Below are 22,283 nucleotides of genomic sequence, written 5' to 3'. Positions count from 1 at the left end.
CTGTGCTACAAGTTGGTCTATTTCATTCTACATACTGCACACATTCAAATATAGCACCTTCAGATCTGTATTCACCCTGTGGATCTTCCCATGAAATTTTCTCTCCATCCTTTTTTATCAACTCCCCTTTCTTGCCACCCCCCAGCCACCTGCCTAAGCTAGGGATAATTTACAGTAGTCACCAATATGCAGGTAAACTCCTCAAGGAAGACATCCAAGGTGGCACAGTCACACCAGCTAGGTAGGGGAGGGAACGTCGACTCAGACCATGAGGCGCCTGCGTCGGGCACTTTCATACCTTACAAGGCGCAGATTGGAAGTCTGTGTGGGGTGCCACTCCTTGCACAGACTAGAGCAATGTGTGATTAAGTGCCTTGCTCAAGGGCACAAACACGTAGCCGCAGCTGAGGCTTGAACTAGCAACCTTGAGGTAACTAGACGAACACCTTAACCACTTGGCCACGTGCCCAACTATCTAGGTAATTGTGTGTTCATCATCATTCTGTTCTCCTATCTCTGTCCCAATGCTAGAAAGCCCATGTCTTTCCTTACAGCTAATTCCCTTTAATCCACACAACATCCTAGGAAGCTCTTCTGCACCTTCTCCAAAGCTGTAATGCAGTGACCAGGACTACACCTAAACAAATTAATATACTACTGCAACATAGAATATAGAAGACTAAACTTTGCAGCTGGAGCCTGGCAGAGTAGAAGATGAAGAGGGTAATATTATTCTTGTTCTGGGATCACAGGAGCAGGGGTGAACACGGGACATACAAGGGATTCAGAGGCGTTACAACCTGTCGGACTCTATTTAAAATCCACCTATTTCCGTAAACCAAACTTCCCAGTTTGTGACAGTACCTAATCCGCTTTCGTTCCAACCACAGCCCAAAAAATGCAGATTGGCAGCTTGATTCACAAAAGAGACGCTGATAATAAAAGCATCACACACACACACACACACGCGTGCGCGCGCACGCAATGCTGGAGGAACTCGGCCCTGCAGCATCTTTGGGGGGGGGCGGGGAGTACCGGCGACGTTTCGGGCCACGTTGACTGTGTATTTTTTTTTCCATAGTCGTTGCCTGGCCAACTGAGTGCGAGAGAGACTGACTGAGTCTGTCTGGTTGATTCAGAGTTGCCCCATTGCGAGCGTGAGTGGTGGAAGATTTGAGCGCCGGAGGCGTTCTTTGTATGTCAGAATAAACTTCATTCACAATTTTTAAACACTTCAGAAGATCAACCTCTCAGTGTATTTTCATTCTTACATTCATAGTCAGCGTGTTAAGAAGGGTTCTATCACATTCTAAAAAAAGCAGTACTGCCACTCATTTGGAACCATAGGGTAGTACACTGCCCCCATTATTGAGGGGCTGCCTCGCCCAGCCCGGCCCTTCCCTGTCCAGTACCGGCAGAACCCTGTACTGGGAAAGTAAGATGCAGATAAATGAATATGACTGGTCTGAGAACCAGCATAGATAGGATGGGAGGTGTGGCCCTAAATTTAAACACTCCCTTAACAAGTTCGGGCACATTTTTTAGTCCTTGATTACATCTGTTGAGGGTTGGGTGTCGGGAAATCGAGTACAATTCTGACGGCAAGTTAAGAGTCTACTAGGGAGAGGGCGGGTGTCTTTATGCCGCACACACAGCCTCGCCGCTCCGCTCTATCCCGTCCCGACTCGGACCAGTGAGGGCGCGGCCTCCCACGCCCCTCTGACGTTGTCGGGATTTTTGTCGACTTTCTTCCGTTGTTGGGAAACACAAGCGAGTGGAACTGGGACCTGGTGACTGAGTTCGTGGGTGCTGCCTCTCCTCCTGAGGATGATGCTGGACTTGGTGCCGCCGCTCTTGTTGTTGCTCTGCCTGCCCGGCTGGCTGACGCTCCCGCTCGAAGTTCACGAGGACTGCGATAATTCCTCGGGTAAGTCCGCCCCTAGCCGTCAGCTCCCGTCCCCTCTCCATGTCTTCAGCCTCGGATCTTGTTCCGTGGCTGCTCAGTCTTAAGCCCCTCCAAACAGCCTTTGTAGCGAGGTGGGGCATAGTGCTTTAATACTGACGGGATAACAACCCGCCCCCTCGCCCCCCAAACCTGGGCTCCCACACGTTAATAACTTAAGAAATGGGGAGGCGAGGAGAAATCAGCCTGTGAAATAATAGTGCAGTAAACCATTCGGGAGCCTGGCCAAGAATATCTGAATGTCCCACCGGTGTAAACAGCGGTTCAAACCTTCCGCAACGTCACTGGAGGGGCAGAGATTCCCACCCGGGGGGATTTTGCTCTACGCTTTAAATGTATACTTCTATTCTTCTGACGAATATAGTTGGAATCAGTGTACGTCCTTCTGTTGGTTAAAAAAAATCCCCTAAGATGCTGGAGGAACTCCGTGGCTCTGCGAACCTATGTGGAGGGAAATGGACGGTTGACGTTCCTTCAGGTTTTTTTTTTGCCCCATATTTCAGCATTTGCAATCTCTTGTGTCTGTCTTTCCATTACATTCCATCAAAGTAATAAGCACTCTTACAGGGATCGTCGAATAACTGCAAGAGGACCTGGAATGCTCTGATATTAATCCCAGCTGTGCTCTCCTGCCCTTTCCCCTCAGCTACTCTGCCCATTAAAACATTTGGCTTTTTGCCTCCAAAAGGAAAACAAAATATCATCTCCTCCTCCTCCAATGCCCCTGGGGTCACTGCTCAAAATTTGGCAGGGAATCCTGTAAGAAGACTTTCTTCTACTGCTGTAGGAGCTTAATATTCAGGCAAATTGTGGAGGCAAAGGAGTGCTCCTTGTTTTGGATTGTCAGGGCTCAGAGTTCAGGGGGAAATTACAGAGGACATAGAGTCATAGAGTTATCCTTCATTCCAACTTATCCACACTGAACAAAATGTATCTGAGGTAGTCCAGTTTGCCTGCATTTAGCCCACATCTCTCTGAACAATGTCCCTGCCCAAATGTCCTTTAATTGCATCTGCCTCCACAGCTCCCTCTCAGCTGCTCATTCCAGTTGTGTGTGTGTATATAGTTAGAGAGATGGGGTTGGGTTCTAGTTCCACCTATCTATTCCCTCTGGCATCTTGGTCCTGATGCAGAATTTTGACTGAAAACACTGGCCTTTACTTGCCTGACCTGCTGAGTTATTTCATTGTACCAGGTTCCACCATTTGCGGCCGTTTCGTTTTCATTTTTGACGTCAGCTAGCTGTGAACTTCCCGTAATCCTCAGTTGCTTCCAGGCTTTTTGTTGAATCAAGTCACGACTGCTGGGAGGGGTGTGATCTGTCGAAACAACTCTGTCAGACCTACTGACTATCTTCAGCATGTTGTATTATAAGAAGGGTCCAGTCCAAAAATTCCTCCGGCATTTTGCCAATCACCCTCAGCTAACGGATTGAGGCCCCTCGGCAGACTAACAGAAATACATAGTGGACCCCACCTATCATATTCCTGGCTGCTGCTCATTGATATTTATGTTATTTCAAGGGGTTGGTGACCATTCTTATACCTAGAGAGTTGGAGATGTACAGCACTGAAAGAGGCTTTCAATTCAATGTTCCAGCCTGCATGAGCCAGTCTTATTTACCTCTGAAACTATCCTGTTCATGTCCCTGCCTAAATGTCTTTTAAGTATTGTAATTGAACCCACCTCTACTACTTCCTCTGGCAGATCATTCTGTATACCTCCCCCCACCCCCGGCCCTCTGTGAAAAACATATTGATTAAGGCGGTCTCCAAAAAGTTGTCCCTCAGGTCCCCTTTAAATTTTCCCCCTTGTATCTTAAATCTATGCCCTCTAGTTTTAGACTCCCTTATCATTCAGAAAAAGACTGTGCCCTTCATGATTTTATAAGGTTACCCTTCAGTCTCCTACTATTCTGGGGAAAATAGACCAAAACTATCCTGTCTCTCCTTGTACATCAGGCCCTCCAGTTCTGGTAACATCCTGGTGAATCTTCTCGATACCTCTTTCAAAATTAATGAATTCCTTCCTACAACTGGCCAAACAAAACTGTACACAATAGGACATAAAGTCAGCATCACTGACGGGATAGGAGATCAGAGGTGAAGGTTGAGAGCAAAAGAACTGTTATTCCTCTGAGGGTTGCAAATCTCTAGAATTGTCTATCATATTTGTGGTTGCCAAGTCCTGGAGATTTTTGGACGCAGAGATTGATGCATGTGGGAATTGGAAGGGAAACTGTTGAGGAATTCAGAATATTGGCTGTTAGTAAGAACTTTAAGATTAAAAACTCCAGATGCTGGAAAGCTAGAGCCAAAATATCCCAGAAATAGCTGCAAGTAGGTTGGCAGAGTCTGCAGGAAGAGAAACGGGATTTATGTTCTGTCAAAGAGTCTTTGCACAGATATTCTTTGATCTGGTGATTGCTCCTGATACTGTCTGTACTAAATTCTGCTCTGTATACTAAATTCATGGTCGAGGGCTCAACTCAGCCAACTTACATGGAAGTATGAAGTCTAAGAATTTGTTCTGTAAAGAGAGTTGGGCTCAGCTGAGACCTGCTGGAAGATGCAAGAATAGAGAGCAAACTCCTGTATGACTTCTGAAACTGGCCCCCAAATCGCCAGTCTCTCCCATCCCACTGCACCCCGCCAATCAAGCACCAGTCTAAAAAAAATACTGCTTTTTAAGCCATTCACTCTGAGCTAAGTTCTCCAAATGCCAACCCTTATGTCAGTGGAGGCCGTTTCAATCTATCCACGCCCTATTTTTAAACACTTCCGTAAAATTTAACCGCAATCTGTTTTGCTCAGTAGAGAACACACACTGCTTTCCCTGTGTATCTGAAATTGTCAATTTGTTATATGGTGCTTTGGACAACTATGCTGTGCCACTGACTTAATATGCTGGCATCCTCCCCAGTACTAGAGGGTGGGTCACAGGCAGGGTAGTCCAATCTCCACCAACCCTAATGCAGTTTGGAAGCAAAGATGCTGGGGGCGTGGAGTGAGGCTCAGATCTGATACCCACACGCTCTGAGGTGCACCCTCACCATCAGGACATGCCCTCTTATAATTGCCATCAGGGAGGAGATTCAGGAGCTGGACAACGTACACTCAACATTTTTAGGATTACCTTCTTGCCCTCCACAGACAGATTTCTGATGGTCAATTTCTGAACCCATGAACACAATCTTGTCATTCATTTTTTTTATATTAAACCATTTGTTGAATTGCTATGGTGATTTTATTTCATTGCATTGTACTGCTACTGCAAAACAACAATTTTCACAAGTCAGTGGTAGCAAATCAGATCAGAATCAGGTTTATTGTCACTGGCATGTGACGTGAAATTTGTTAACTTAGCAGCAGCAATTCAATGCAATACATGATCTAGCAGAGCGAAAATAATAAATAAAATTTTAAAAATAATAAGTAAATCAATTGCGTATATTGAATAGATTTTTAAAAATGTACAAAAATAGAAATACTGAGTATTTAAAAAAAAAAGTGAGGTAGTGTCCATAGATTCACTGTCCATTATGAATCAGATGGCAGAGGAGAAGAAGCTGTTCCTGAATCGCTGAGTGTTTGCCGTCAGGCTTCTTTATCTCCTACCTGATGGTACCAGTGAGAAAAGGGCATGCTCTGGGTGCTGGACGTCCTTAGTAATGGACACAGCCTTTCTGAGACACCGCTCACTGAAGATGTCCTTGGTACTTTGTAGCCTAGTACCCAAGATGGAGCAGACTAGATTTACAACCCTCTGCACCTTCTTTTGGTCCTGTGCAGTAGCCCCTCCATACCAGACAGTGATGCAGCCTGTCAGAAAGCTCTCCATGGTACAACTATAGAAGCTTTTTGGTGTATTTGTTGACATGCCAAATCTCTTCAAACTCCTAATAAAGTATAGCCACAGTCTTGCCTTTTTTATAATGTTAAGAACTGTAACGTTTTGAAATAAACCAGCAGGAAGAGATTTCACACTGAGTCAGGTTTTAATGTTAAAACCACTATCTTTATTAGTATCTACTTATAATATCGTAACTTAACCAAGATAAACAAACGTTAACAGTGTTATGTGTATATATGTGTGTAAATATAGCTCCCAAACTAAGTGAAGCTTGGGGAAACAAAGCTTAGAGTCATGAGATGGTAAAATAGGAAAGTTCAGTTCATCTACGGAATGTATGATAGGAGAGAGATATTTGTAATCCAGGGTGAAATGTAGAGAAAAGGTGGTTACGTCGAATTTCACAGGTGAACGAAAGTATCCCACAGATTCCATGATAGTAAAACGAGATAACAGTCACTGTAGATCTTATCTGTTGGGTCATTCCAAATCCACATACGAATTATCACCAAAAGTGATCTGTCACAGAGATATTGTCTTCAAGGGGTTGCCACACAACATACCCAGGCAAGGGTTAACACATAAGTGGTCTCCACAGGATATCCCAAACAAAATCCACTCCTTTGGATTATGCGAAGTAACAGACACCCATTCGTGGTGCGACATGTGCAGATATTTAACCCACCCTTGTGGGCATAAGAGAGTTTCGAACCATCGCAGTGACAGCTGAAGTTTCAGCAGCCGGTCGTCTTTTCTTTCTTTTTCTATTTTTCTATTTATTTTTCTATTTTCTTTTTTTTTTCTTTTTTTCTTTTTTCTTTTTTCTTTTTTCTTTTTTCTTTTTTCTTTTTTCTTTTTTCTTTTTTCTTTTTTCTTTTTTCTTTTTTCTTTTTTCTTTTTTCTTTTTTCTTTTTTCTTTTTTCTTTTTTTCTTTTTTCTTTTTTCTTTTTTCTCTTATCTTTTTTCTTTTTTCTTTTTTCTTTTTTTCTTTTTTTCTTTTTTTCTTTTTTCTTTTTTTCTTTTTTTCTTTTTTTCTTTTTTCTTTTTTCTTTTTTTCTTTTTTCTTCTTTTTTCTTTTTTCTTTTTTCTTTTTTCTTTTTTCTTTTTTCTTTTTTCTTTTTTCTTTTTTCTTTTTTCTTTTTTCTTTTTTCTTTTTTCTTTTTTCTTTTTTCTTTTTTCTTTTTTCTTTTTTCTTTTTTCTTTTTTCTTTCTTTTCTTCTTTTTCCTTTTTCCTTTTTCCTTTTTCCTTTTTCCTTTTTCCTTTTTTTCTTTTTTTTCTTTTTTTTCTTTTTTTTCTTTTTTTTCTTTTTTCCTTTTTTCCTTTTCTCCGTCTCTCCGTCTCTCCGTCTCTCCGTCTCTCCGTCTCTCCGTCTCTCCGTCTCTCCTTTCTCTGTCTCTCCTTTTCTCCTTTTCTCAGTCTCTGCTCTTAAAGAAACAGTCCACAGTAAATGAAAACTGTGGGTTCATAACAATAACTACATCGATATATTGGAAACAGGTTAGATCCTCAGAGATCTTGATACCCAGGAACATGAAGCTGCTCACTCTCTCCATTTCTGACCCCTCTATGAGATTCTGAATACCTCATACCATATAGCCAGAGTTCATCCTCTGAGGGTATTACACATCTGTAGTTTGACAAGGATTAAATAACCTTTAAGAATTCTGCATGCTTATGCACTTAAGCCAATTACCTCTGCTGGGGCATAGGCTGACAACAGCAGTTCATCAGAGTCCTCTGTCCTGCACCAGTTTTTCAAGTTGTCCCCACATGTAGCTCATCTTCTTGGTGTATCCTTCCTCTCCCAAGGATGAGGTCTTTGGACTTTCTGTTGGCGTTTCTGTAGCACCAGGTTTTTAGCCCCGTGCCAAGAAATCTGCATGCTCACCAGTAAAACAACCACTTCCAGCCCTGCTTTGAAATTTGATTATTCATATTAAAATCTCACTGGTTCCCTCATTGTCATCTCCTTTTTTATTTCAGAAATACACTTCTTAATAAAAATAAAATCATCGCTAAAATGTATACAAAAGAAACAATGCACAACCTTTTCATGATCAACACATTCAGCAGTGTTAACTTGTTTTTTTAAAATATATTACCATTTCCATTCATGTAGCTCCCTGGGGTAATACATCATTTCTGTCCCTTCTTGTATTAAATTTGGTTAGTGCTTTAGAGACTCTGCTTTTGACTTGTAGCCACCCCGTGTGGGGAAGGTTTCATCTCGGCTGCTCTCAACTTCACGAGTCCTTGTGCCCTTGGTGTTAGGGACTGTAATCCTTACAGGACCTCTCCAGAGTTCAAGTTTTCTCTGTTGCTAGGAGACCTTAAAAATGCATTAATGTTCAAACTGACTCATGAACTGTACAGTAAAAACGTTCATTGCCATTGATGATGGGTTGAGAAACAAAGGTGGGCAAGACAGCTGGAATGGTGGTGGAAGGCATTGCTTTGAGTATTACCCTCTTTCATCTTAGCAGACCTGTAGCTAAATTCAGTAAACTTCCTTGAAAGTGAATTATATGGAATCTTTCAAAGAACTGCTCAATGGAAAATCTTTGGAAGAGCCATTTAATTGGTTCTTTCTCAGCTCCATAAACTTTTTCATTCATATAATTTTCTTTATAAATTATGACTGAATGTGCTTTCATTTCCCTTTACATCTGAAAAGATTTTCCTGTTCTCTAAGTTCTTTGAATGCAGATATTTCAGAGAGTGGGGATAAGTTCTTATTAAATTGATGGAGTAGATAGTTTTCAGTATTTCTATTAAAGTTAACTACAATCCCTTTGCGTTGATAGTGAACAAACCCAGCTTTCCTTGTGTCATTCATCCCCAGTATATACTGTGCGGTGGCACAGTGTTTAAAATCATAGACATAAAGTGGTACAGCATAGTAACAGGCTCTTCAGATTACTGAGTCTGTGCCATTCATCAGCCACATATTCTACACTGATCCTTCATTATCCTGTTTTTTATTTTCCCAATATTTTCCAGCCATTCCAAATTCCCCCACCCTATAGGTTCTACCACTCAGCTACACACTACAGGCAGTTTTCAGTGGCCTGCATGTTTTATAAAATGGGAGGAAGCAGGAGCATCTTGGGGAAAGTCACATGGCAGACAGAGATTGTTCAAATTGGACAAGACATCGTTCCGGACCAGGACTTAACATGGGTTGCTGGAGCTGTGATGCAGCAGCACCTATTGATCTATTCGGCCACTCACTAATTGCCAAGTCATCTAGGACTTTGACCTAACAGCCCAGAGAGACAAGTTCAAATCTGACTAGGGCAGACGGGCAATTTAAGTTCAGTTACACGGAAAATTTGCAATTTGCCATGAAAATTCATTAATACCCCTTGGAGGAGTAAATGTGCAATTCTTTCCTGGTCTCTGCTGAATGTGACTCCAGACCCAGCAATAAGGTTGACTCCACAATTGTCAATGTTCTGGTGTCACCCAACCAAAGTTAGATAGCTAGCATCCTCTAGTAATAAAGCCAATGATCCAACACCTTCATTAACTTTCCCTGTCACCGTCAAAGCCAGTGTTAAAGATCAAAAGGATGTGAAATGTAGGAGTAGACTGACTGGTCAGCAAATCATAAACTTCATGTCTGATTCAGCATTTACTTCAAAACACTTTCCTGCTCTGTCTTCATGAACATTTGCTCCTTTAAATGCCTGTTGAATACATTGCTGAGACTCTAGTTCTGGGGTAGAGAATTCCAAAAATTCAGAGGCCTCTGCAGAAAGAATTACTCCACACCTCAGCCAGAGATAGACCACATCTTATTCTGAAACAGCTCTGCCTAGTTTTGGATACCATCACTAGGGGAAATTTCCTCTCAGTAAATGCCCTCTCAATACCCCTCAGAATCTTGAGATTACCTCTCTTTCTTCTATATTCCAGTGTGTATAGCCTAACTATTCTTCATATGTCAATATGTTCATGTCCAGAATGACACCAGTGAACATTATCCAATTCAAATACATTACTGTATTACATTAATATGGATATGTAAACTATACCCAATACTCCAAGTACAGCCCCACCAGTGCCCTGTAAAGATGCATTGTAATTCTCGTTTCTCTATGCTCTGTCTCTGTGAGTAGTGTGGACACTTGGATCTGCTATTCCTGAATTTACCTTAAAATTGGTTTTTGAGCAGTTAAGTGTGTCTTGTTTTGCAAATGTTTAAATTCATTATGATTTAAAGCAAAAGGTTGGGTTGGATATTTATACCTGGGCATATGCAGCATACATTCTGACTTGTGTAAGTGTCAGGTGTGGCTCATCCTCAACATGATTGATTCTAAGTCATGAAGTTATGGGTTCAAGGTCTATTTTGGAGACTTGAGATCAAAATCCACTTTGATAATACAACGTGGTGGTAACTGATTGCTATTGTCAGTGGTGATATCAAACTAAAGCTGCTTCCTTAAAGGAATGTTCCCATTACTTTATTTGAAGAACAGAAGTTCTCCGAATATTTATTGTGAAATCTTTCAGCCTTTTCAATCTTCTTTGGCAGCTCCTCAATCCTGAGGAAGGCTTGCTTCCTCCTCAGTTGTGTGGTGCAGTGGTCCCCAACCTCTGGGCTGCGGACCGATACCGGTGCAGCGGTAGCCGGGAGGCACCCAGCACACCTTTAAGAAAAAAGCCGAAATAAACAAGCTAACTAATCATGCCACGTGGCACAAAAATGTCGGCCCAGATCAGAGGCGATTGCCGATTTCACTTGCTCTACGCAATGTTCACTCCTCTTTCTAGGGCACTGGAGCCTTTAGCTGTTCCATTGTTTGGTCAATTTAAACACCGGCCCAGACAGGCTGAAAAGACAGGGCTGTCAGGATCGAGGTGACATGTTGAATCTACACGAACTTTAATAAGTATTGGCACTGCTGTGCTTTATTTGTAATGACAGTTACGTGCTGGTCCCAGGACAGATCCTCTGACACTTTTCAGAGAGAGGAACGTCTATCCTTAATGCCGAAGAATTTAAAGTTATTGACCCTCTCCCCCTCAGTTCCTCTAATGAAGACTGGCTTCTGGGTGGCACCTAATTAATTAACTTGTTTATTTTGGCTTTTTTCTTAAAGATGTGCTGGGTGTGTTCCGGCTACCGCTGCGCCCCTGCATGCTTCGCGGCCCCATATCGGTCCGCAGCCCGGAGGTTGGGGACCACTGCTGTGGTGGACAAAGTCAAATAGGAAATCACACACTTCCAAAGATGGGGCAAGAGCTGCCTAATGGGATAAGTGGATGCGTAGTGTGTGAGGTAGACCACACCTTCTGCACCTTGCACGCCACTATCAGACAGACGGATTTGAGGGCGACCTTGTCACTATCTCTTTGTTGATTGAGCGACTGCTGTGCTTCCATTTTTCAGTCATGGACACACATCACTGTAGGGATAACACACAAAAAAATAGTTCCAGGACTGTAAGAAGAGTCTCCACCATTGTATAGACTACAGCACGATCTAGCATGATCAACTGCTGAAGCAAGTTGCATCTAAGAAAATGCTGACTAGGCTCAAATCTCAATGGGGTCCAGGGAGCTTGGTACAGGTAGCAAGGAGTATCAGAGGGATAAGTGCTTGAGAAACGCCCTGTCACCAGGAAGGTTCACCATAGCATTGTAGATGACGTTTGATGGGTTGTAGCATTATTGAATCACAATATCAGCAGCTCCATTGTGGCAATAACAGAGAACTCTGCAGCAACGCAAGTGGACTGCTGACTGAGAGCTCCTTACCATTGCCTTTTCAGCATCGTCTTCCAGCAAGTTGTGCAAGACACTCATTGTAAGTAGGTCTCAGGGCAGAAGGACCAATAAACGGTACGTTTGTTTTAAAATTGAGCTGTTAGCAGAGACACCTGAGGAAATTTAAGGACTTGCAGAGATTCTGAACAGAATCGCTGGTGATGGATGAAGGGTGACAGGTGCTTGGGAACCACACATACTGAAGACCACACAGAGGACAATGAAGAAAAGACCCAAATAACAATTGCCAGCAGCAATGAAGATTTGGATAAGCAGCACAGTCCCTTGAAGGGAAAGTTAGGCTCTGTACATGCCTTGACCCAGCATATTGTATGACTATGAAGGCTGGATATTTGTCAAAACCGAGAACAGCCTGTGAGACATGCTGCTGCATGACCAGTGTGGGTTGAAAGCATACCAGGAAGATTAACAAGCAGCTAATTCCTTGAAGGAGTTGGAAGCCAAGAACTGTTACTGGAGGTTGTGCAAGAGAGCGTTTGGACACATGATGAGATGGCACACATTTGTCAATGCAGGAAGTTGTCCCAGGAAGAGCTGCAGTGAAGGTGCTGAATGCACTGTGTGCAATGGACAATAGTTGTTGCCACATCTGAGAGGCTGTGATCATCCTAGTGACCTCCAGTCTGACTTGAAAAGAACATCAGGGCATCTGTCACATATTAAGTGTCATGTTGTGTGATTTGTCTCCCATATGCTAGCCTGCATTTCCCTGTTTCATTCAGTTGCTACTTGCTAGTTGCCATCTCACCACATTTGGTATCCACGGCAAATTTTTGAAATGCATTTCTTACCAACATCAAGGTTATTTTCATATTTCAAAAACAAATGGCTCAGCATTGATTCTATGAAAATCATCTGAGAACGAGTTACTCACCGCTTTCTGTCCTTCAGTTAATTATTTTATCTAAGATGGCACTAATTATTCCATTGTACAAGCCTCAATTCTGTTATCTGGAAGGAAAACCACATCTTCATGGGGAACATAATGAAATTCCACTTAAACAGTGCCTGAGGTCAGGATTGAGCCCTGATTGTCGGATCTCTAAGGTGTTGACATGACGTCTGTGCCAAAATGCAGTGGTAATGAGCTACCATCAGCCTGCATTTTACTAAAGTTAAACATTTTGTTTGTGAATATGGAAACAGGCAAACTGAGATCACAGTGAGTATCTAATCAGCCAGAATATGTTTAAATGGTGAACCTAGTCAAGCCTTGAGCTCCTTGTGGGGGGTGGGGGGCGAATGGAAATGTTTGTCAAAACCAATCAACTGCCACAAATAAAACACAATGAATATTGTGACATAAGATGTATCAGGAAAGTACCGAAGATCATTTGATATAGAACACTAGCTGTTGCATGTCGCACATGGCCTCTCCACTCTTACCCAACTCAGCTTTAACCCTTAACCATAACCTATGCTTACTTTTACTCTCTAACTTCCTTTGCAAACTCTTTTGAACATTACGTGTTTCAGCAGATAGTTTTGGGCAAAACTCACCCTCATGATCACTGTACAATGAATACAGTAGTTTGGCCAGGTGGGTGAGAAAGGTAAAGATCCTGAGAAGGAGGAATATGATAAGAGAGGAGTGGACTATGGGAGAAAGGGAAGGAGGAGGGGAGCCAAGGGGAGGTGATTGACAGGTGAGGAGGTCAGAGTGGACAACAGAAGAAGAAAGAAGGGGAAGGAAAAAAATAAATTACCAGAAGGAAAAGTCGATGTCCGTGCCATCAGGTTGGAGGCTATCTGGGTGGAATATGAGATGTTGCTCCTCCATCCTGAGAGTGGCCTCATCGTGACAAAAGAGAAGGCCATGGACAGAAATGTTGGAATGGGAACAGGGATTGGAATGAAAATGTTTGGCTCCCAGAAAGTTCCACATTTGGTGGATGGAGTTGAGATGCTCAAAGAAGCCGGTCCCCCAATTTCCAACGGGTTGCACCAAAGTAGAGGAGGCTGCATTGGGAGCACAGGATGCAATAGGCAACCCCAGCAGATTTGCAGGTGAAATGTTGCTTCACCTGGAAGGACTGTTGAGGGCTCTGAACAGAGGAGGTGAATGGACAAGTGAAGCTTTTCTTTGCCAGAAGGGAGAGTAGTAGTGAGGGATGAATGGACAAGGGAAACACAGAGGGTATGATCCCTGTGGAAAGTGGAGAGTGTGGGAGCAGGAAAAGATGTGTTTGGTGGTAGGATCCCATTGAAGTTGGTGAAAGTTGTAGAGAATGATATGTTGGATGTGGAGGCTCTTGGGGTAGTAGGTGAAGACAAGAGGAGCTCTATCCCTGTTAAGGTGACAGGAATATGGGACAAGTGTAGATATCCCAGGAGATGGAGGAGATGTGTGTGAGGGTATTATCAATGGTGGAGGAAGGGAAACCCCATTCTTTGAAGAAGGAGGACATCTCTGATGTCCTGTAAAGGAAAGCCTCATCCTGGGAACAGATGTGGCTGAGATGAAGGAACTGAGAGAAGGGATTGGCATTTTTACAGGAGACTGGGTATGAAGAGGAATAGTCAAGATAGCCCTTGGAATTGGTAGGTTTATAAAAAGATGTCAGTAGACAGTTTGTCTCCAGAGTTGGAAAGAAATCAAGAAGGGGGAGAGAGGTGTCAGAAATGGGCCAAGTGAAAGGAAGGGCAGGGTGGCCGTTGGAGGCAAAGTTGGTGCAATTGATGAGCTCAGCATGGGTGCACAAAGCAGCATCAATTCATTCATCGATATAGTGCAGAAAGGGTTGGGGAGCATTACCAGTATAGGCTTGGAATGTTGACTGTTCTGCGTAGCCAATTGAAAGGCAGGAGTAGCTGGGGCCCTTGTGGGTGCCTATGGCTACACATTGGGTTTGGAGGAAATGGGAGGAGATGAAGGCGAAATTGTTGGGGGTGAGAACCAGTTTTGCCAGATGAAGGAGGGTGGTAGTGGAAGGGAACTGTGTCTTTTGTTGAGAAAGAAGTGGAGAGCTTTAAGGCCTTTTTGATGGGGTACAGAAGTGTATAAGGACTGGATATCCATGGTGAAAATGAAGCGGTCAGGTTCAGGGAGTTGTTGAGATCGAGAGCATGTTAAGTGCTGTGGATGTAGGTGGGAATGGACTGAACCAAGAGGGATAGAATGGAGTCAGGGTATGTTGACACAAATTCAGTGGGTAGGAGCAGGCAGAGACAACAGACCTTCCTGGAGAGTCAGGTTTGTGGATCTTGGGAAGGAGGTAGAAATGAGCAGTGTGGGGTAAGGGAACTATGAGTTTGGTGGCAGTGGATGGGAGTTCTCCAGAGTTGATGAGGTTAGTGATGGTGTTGGAGACAATTTCTGATGGTCCAGAATGGGGTCCTTTTCAAGAAGTAAGTAAGGGGAGGTGTCTGAGAGATACTGCCTTTCCTTAGCAGGGTAAAGATCAGTTTGCTATATCACAACAGCACCCCCCCATTGTCTGCGGGTTTAATAGTAAGGTTGGGATTGTTGCAGAGAGAGTGGAGAGCAGTGTGTTCAGAGGGTGTAAGGTTCGAGGAGGAGAGGGGAGTGCTGAATTTAAGCTGACTGATGTCTCATCAGAAATTAGAGATTAAAAATACCAGAGTCGGGTGTCCAAGAGAGGAGGAGGATTGGAGATGGGAAAAGGCGTCATTGGTGCAGCTGGGGAATTCTTGGCAAAGAAGTGGGCTCTGAGACAGAGGCAAAGGAAGAAAATCTCTGAACCATGGCAGGTACAGAACTCACTGAGATGTGGGTGAAGGAGGTCAAAGGTAAGGCACTTTCTGAGGATAGTATGATCTGCCTCAGAAAAGGAAAGGTCAGCTGGAATGGTGAAGGCTTGGTAGGGATTGGAGCTGGGATCCGAGGGGGGGAGGAGAGTTGGTGGTGTCAGAGGAGAGGAGGAAGGTTGGGGTGTTCAGGGAAGATATGGGAGGAGGAAGATGGAGGCTGTGAGGACTGGAGCTGCCCAGGGGTATTTGGAGTTGGTCTTGGTGGGATCTGTAGTCTGGAACCGCCCAGGGTCATTGGAGTTGGTGATGGTGATATCCATGGTCTGGGGGCATCCAGGGCTGTCAGAACTGGAGTTTGAGACAGCAGGATCTGTGATGTGGAAGCGACTCGCAGATAGTAGAGAGCATAGAATGGAGGTTGCATGGGGAAAGTTTAAGGATGTGTGAAGCAAGTTGTTTTTGTTTTACACGGAGTGTGGTAGCAGGCTGAAATGTACTGCCAAAGAGGCGATGGGAGCAGATATGATAGTGAAGTTCAAGAAGTATTTAGACAAGAACTGGAATAAGCAGGGATTGGAAAGATGTAGATATTGTGCAGGAAGATAGGATTAGTTTGCGTTGGAAAGTGCCTAACACACATGGTGGGCCTGAAGGCCTGTTCCTACGCTGTACTTTTCTATATTCTATGTAATAATAAATTGGTTATTGACAGGTAAATTGGAAGGATTGCTTTATCCTCTTGAAAATTATCTTGGGATGACCCTGCTTGTCTACAGGAGTGGATAAGGTTTCAATTTTGTCCACAAAAACACCTTCAACAGCGTTGCACTCCCCTATTCAAAAGGAACTCTGATAATCTTCACCTTAAGCATTTTGCAGTACTAGACTAATATTTTCTGTGTTAATAACCTCAGGAGTTTCAACTTGCAGATATCACCTTGTATATTTTGGGTGCAAATCTACCCAGGTTCTCGATCCACTCTCTTCCCACCCACCGTCAATGTTTCCACTCCCAACCCTGTCCTCAGCTCCAGCCACACACCCAGGGCTGATGTCAGTCCATCCTGACACCAGTTCACTGGACCGCACTGGATTGGGCACTTGTCTCTGGAGATACACTTGAATGTAAATGTAGGTGAGAATGCTGCTGACCTACCCTGATCTGACACCCTGGAGTCTGTCTGTAGAACTGCTGTCTCACAGGTATTGAGCAGTGTCATCATGTGTGTTGGTTACACAGGGGTGGACTAACCTGCACTCTCTGTGCACTGTGCTTTGGTCTGACTGCTCCCTGTTTGTACTGTATGTCCATCTGATCTGCTCACTGCATGTTCTCCTTGCCTTTCAGTGAATCTTCAGCCACCAAGTGACTTGACTGTGGCACAGAGAGGGATTGGCTTAATTAATTATAGCTGGTCTCCAAGTCATCTCGAAAATACCACCAAGTATATTTTAAGATACGAAAGTTCATTTAAATATGATAGTGGTGATTGGGAGGTAAGTTGAGATGTTCATTATTAATTATTATTTTTGTATATTACTGCATATTCACTATCCATTCTGTTTTCAAACATAGTTGATTTTAATAATAATGAATGCCCGAATATTTGTTATTTTTCGATGAACTGTTAAAATGCCCACTTATTTTCTTTGATTCATTCTTGTGATTTCATCAGGTGAAACTTATGTTTATAAATTGATTTTTCATCTTCCTATTAGGAATGATGTATCAGCAAATATACAATCCCCTTGAAAGAAAGCAGAAACAAAAAAAATACTAGAAATACTCAGTGGGTCAGGCAGCATCAGTGGAAAGAGAAACTGTTGATGTATCCGGGTCAAAGAGGTTTTGCACTACTGAAGAAAGTTCATTCACTCTGATGCACTCTGTCTCCCTCCTTCTCTGTCCACAGATCAAAGATGAGTTTATTATCATACTGCACAAGTACACGTTTACACAAGTGTAATGAAAAGCCTGTTTACTGCAACATCTCACACACAAACAAGCAACATTTGCAAGAAGAACATAAATGTAAATTGCACACATCTCACTGGAAAGAATGCAATTGGAACCCAAAAAGCAAAGTCCATTATAGTACAGTTTTTGTTCAGTGCATTTTAGATGCTATCCAATCAGCTGACCATTTTCAATCCCAATCGAGAGAAAATCTGCAGATGCTGGAAATCAAAGTAATACATACACAATGCTGGAGGAACTCAGCATGTCAGGCAACATCTATGGAAAAGAATAAACTGTCGATGTTTCAGGTCGAAACACTTCGTCAGGCAGTCTCAGCTCGAAATGTCAGCTGTTTACTCTTTTTCATAGATGCTGCCGGTCTGCTGATTTCCTCCAGCATTGTGTGTGTGTATTACTATGTGTATTTTCAATAGTTCCGTTTAATATCAGAGAATGTATACAATCTGAAATTCTTACTCTTCGCAAACATCCACAAAACTGAAGAAAACCCCAAAGAATGAGTGATAGAAAAGCATTAGAACCCCAAAGATCCTCCTCCATCCCCCACACAAGCTGCAGCAAAGTATCAGCCCTCCTTTCCCCCACTTGTTCCAGCAGAGAGCATCAGTGCCCACGAACCACCAAGCAAGCAATAGCAAAGTCCCCAAAGAGAGACTATGATTTGCAGTCCAACACCTGACAACCCAACACATCACAGGCTTTCTTGCTGACAGGGGTGCGAGAGATGCCCCCCATTCCACAGTGAGGGGGAGACCATCAAACTGTTCCCTGTTACAATGTCACTGTCTGCAGCTGCACTTTTATTCTGAGTTTCTCTGACTCAAGAATCAGCAGCAAACTCCCCACCCAGCCCGCCATCGAGAGAGAGAGAGAGAGAGAGGTAACCCAAATACAGATGCCTCCGACAGCTGCACCCGCTGTTTCAATGTCTGTTCTCCCGCAATGTCTCAGATGCTGACTCCGGCAAGGATCGAGTCCACAGGGGCCGCACAGGGCTTTACCCTGTAGGCACACGTCTTCTAGCCACTCCTGGGATATCAAAAATGGCTGGTTGGTGAGCTGCAGGAACAGAAACACACCGCCATAAAAAACCTCAATTTTAAGTGCAACTGTAGGTCACGGACTCTGACAAAACCCCAGCCACCTTGAAATGGAAAAAAGAGATATTAAGAAGAGGAATTTAAGCTATTTCACAGATGTGCTCGAAGAAGTCGCCCTCTTGGCACCATTTTAGCTCTGCCCAGCCTTTTGCATCAACTACAGAGTTTTTATTTCATGTTTTGTTTCTAAATTACTGTCCTGTTAAATTTTTTGTTAGCTAATTAATTTTACATTTTGTCTAGCTGATCACTGTTTGATAGGTTGAAGATCATTGTGCCAACATTGCTTTTTACTTCCACATTCATAGACAAAAATGGATACTAACTCTCACAACCATGTAAGGAAAAAAAACAGTAAATTTGATCAACTCTCCCACCCTCCCTCCCCACAACTGCTGCCCATTTTAAAGTGAAAACTAGCCCCAGTTTTTCAGGTGTGGCTCAAACTCACCTGAACCAGGCATTCTAGGTGTGATTCATCTGTGTTTATGTACAACTACTACATTTTTTGAAGATTAATTTTATTCTGCTAATGTTACAATGTTATCCATCCATTATCTACTCTCTTCATCTAGGGAATAAAAGTAAATCCTTTTTTGCACCGTGAAGAAGTCATGTTTCTTAATGAGGGTATCCATTTCCGAGTGAAGGCATTGGCGTCATTGAATATAGAGGAGAATTCTAACCTACCTACTTGTCAACAAAGTGACTGGGTTGATACATATATAGATGCCATAAAAGGTAATGCCAAAGTTCTCACTGTTTACACACTAATGTAATACCAATCCTTACTGAATGTAATTACAGTCTTTACTCAATCTCTTGAATCAAACACCAGGAATTTCTAAAGTGTCATTAGAGGTACCCTTTATGTTCTACCTGTACATTATTTATTGCTTGTGTGTTGAGTAGATTGTTATATGTTCCTGTAAAGTATTGTACTTTAATGTGATTATTTGGAGCAGTCATCAAACAGAGATTTAAACATTTGTAAGCAGGATAGGACTTCTAGGCTTTTGTGCCAGGACTGATCTTCATCAACTGACCAAAGGCTATGGCAGTGGGCTGAGGTGACAGTGACTGAGATATAGATATAGCCATAGACTTGTCCCACCAGTGTTATACAATGGTAGACTTATCCCCACCGGCACTGTAGCCTAGTGCTTTGAATGACCTACCCAACCTGCCAGTGTTGTACCTCAGTGTTATACAGTAACAGAACTGCCCACACCAGTACTGTAGCCCAAAGTTATACCATGACAGACTATCCCTGCCAGTACAGTATCCCAGTGTAATGCAATGTCAGACCTGTTCCTACCTGTGCTGAACAGCTTAACGATCATCCGAGCATGCAGAGGATATGGAATACTGATTTAGAGGATTGTTTCTACAGAATACAATCAAAACTGTATTTTTATTGGAAGAATATATTAAAAGGAAGTAAAAAGCAGTGTAGGGTAGAGCAATGACTAGAAGGAAGTGGCTGCAAAATTTTCCTTCAGTTAAACTGTGGAGAAGTTCACAATGATGAGTCAATATACACATTATTCACAATGACACAAACTGTTGGCAATGGAAACACTTCTCTTCCCATACATTTCACTATTGAAGGGAACTTGTCTGATAGTTGGTGATGACCTAACAATTCATAGAAAGGTGCTGCATGAAAACAGGCCCTTCAGCCCACTGAATCCATGCTGACTATCAACTCTCCATGTACGCTGATCGTACTTTAATCCCAGTTTAGGCTCCCCACATTCCCATCAACTTGTGTAGATTCTAACACTCAGCACTTTACAGCACAAAAATTAACCCCCATGACTTTAGGATGTGAGAGGAAACCAGGCCAAGCAAAGGAAATCCATGTGATCACAGGGAAAACAGTGCATAACATAAAAAGTGTAAGTTACAATAAAGACTAAATAATTAAATAGTGCAATAGTGTAAGATGATGCTGACGGACCATTCAGAAATCTGATGGCGGAGGGGAAGAAGCTGTTCCAAAAGCATTGAGTTTGTGTTTTCGGGCTCCTGTACCTCATCCCTGATGTTGGTAACAAGAAGAGGGCATGGTGAGGGTTGAAGCCGCCTTTTGAAGATGTCCTCAACAGTGCGGAGGCTTGTGGCTATGATGAAGCGGCTGAGGCTCCAACCCTCAGCAGCCTCTTTCGATTCCGTGCATTGGAGCCTCCACGCCAACATTGCAACCAAGTCACTGGAGCTGTCGGCCAGTAGGTCTCTGAGTGGTTCTCTGTGCTGCTTCTGGCTCCACTGGTTGTAACATTGTCAGAGAGGAATTGTTTGTTCTCCAGAGCAAGGGTCCTACCCTTGGGGCTTCCTATTACCCCTTTCCCACCCCACCCCCCTCACTGTGGAGTGAGAGGGAATTAATTTCATCCAGAGCCAAATCTGAGCCAGAGGGTTTGCAGGGAGAAAGGTACAAATACAGCAGAGACAATGGGGATCATTAAAGAGTCAGGGGTGAGGGTACAGGGTGTACAATAATATGGGGGGTTGAGAGAGAGGATAGGATAGATGGGTTTAGTGTTTGGGTTATGGTCTTTGATGGGACTGATAGATGGAAAGGATGTTAGTTGGGATGTGCAATTAATTATCATGATGTTATTGGCCATCTACTAATTGGGTCAGGTTGTAATAGGCTTTAGGGTTAGGGTCTATGATGGACAAATCAAACATAGATTAGGTGACTGCTTTATAGAGCACTGTCATTCAGTCCACAAAGGTAAACAGGAAGTGCCAGTCGTCTTCACTTTAATTCTCCATCCACAACAGTCAATTGGTCTGTGGCCTCCTGCACTGTTCCAAAGAGAATCAAGATAGGCTTGGAGAACCTTGCCTTCTATCTGACCATGTTGCAGCTTATGGGCACATTACCTGACATTGTTGAATAGAATATTTTGCATTTTCCATTTGTTTATGAATAGGACAGCTATTTTATTTGTTTTGTTGTCTGTAACTTTAACCATTTTTCTCTCTGGCACAGCAATTGCTGGGCATTTCCAACAATCTCCTTTGGATTTGGGGTTAAGCAACTTCTCTCACCTGTGCTGTCTCTGTCTCATTAATCTATTAAAACAACACTACATAACCATCATGGCAGTTTATAACTACAGAGTAAGGCGATAAGCGAGTTCTAATAAAAAGTTTTTGATGTGAAGCTGTGACTGTGTTGCTCTCTCCTAAATGTTGCAGGACAGACAGGAGTATTTCTTGCATTTTCTGTTGTTTTATTCACGTTTCCAATGGTGTTCAGAATCAAAGGACCTGTTTAATTCATCTGCCACCTCCAAGTATTCTCTTATTAATTACAGGTATCTGACTTTATAGGACCAACTCCTTTAATTCTTCTGTCTCTTAAGTATTTATAAGAATTCTAATCATCTGTTTTTCTTTAAATTTGCCTTGATTTATCCTGCCATCTGTATATTTTTTCTTTCTTATTTACCTTTAACGTTAAGGATACAGCTTAAGACTTGTTCATTTTTGAAGTTGCTGTTGTCATACTTGTGTAACAGGACTGTTTTCCTCAGCTAATCAGCCCAAGCCAGAATGTTGCTTAGGGCTTGCCACATCTAGCATGTCCTCTTTCGTCATCTGGCCAGTTACAAATGGAACCGACCAGTGTACAATTAAGGAAATGTTATTGCACCAACAAGTGCACTACTACTAGAGGGGGAGGCAAGAACTAACTGAAGATAACTGGGTTTGAGATATTGCCCTGAGCAGTGTTCCGGGCTGGCATGATTGTCTTCCAATAGCCACGGCCAGCTTCCAATCAAATGCTTAGTGCTGCCCATTCTCTTTAATTTTGCCAAGAGTAATTGATCAAATGCTGCCTAGGGTCAAAGGGTGGAATAT

The 22,283-nt window shown here is 42.9% G+C and overlaps 1 protein-coding gene across 3 annotated transcripts in view; it reads left to right on the top strand.

Moving 5' to 3' along the window:
• The first annotated feature begins 1,579 nt into the window (after positions 1-1,579).
• The window catches only part of LOC140204082 (interleukin-13 receptor subunit alpha-1-like), a 56,151-nt gene continuing 35,447 nt past the window's right edge, over positions 1,580-22,283 (top strand). Inside the window, exons 1-3 of one of the 3 annotated variants that reach the window (XR_011887518.1) lie at positions 1,580-1,927; positions 16,672-16,820; positions 18,980-19,145. Coding sequence is in view for 2 of the 3 variants with exons in the window: in XM_072270402.1 (XP_072126503.1) it covers positions 1,828-1,927; positions 16,672-16,820; positions 18,980-19,145 (415 nt within the window). In the remaining variant the exon portion in view is untranslated. The remainder of the gene's footprint in view (positions 1,928-16,671; positions 16,821-18,979; positions 19,146-22,283) is intronic. The other 2 variants (XM_072270402.1, XM_072270400.1) reach the window with 2 other exon arrangements.

Source organism: Mobula birostris, chromosome 10, assembly GCF_030028105.1.
Source record: "Mobula birostris isolate sMobBir1 chromosome 10, sMobBir1.hap1, whole genome shotgun sequence".
NCBI lineage: Eukaryota > Metazoa > Chordata > Chondrichthyes > Myliobatiformes > Myliobatidae > Mobula > Mobula birostris.
This window is presented reverse-complemented; position numbering and strand designations above follow the sequence as displayed.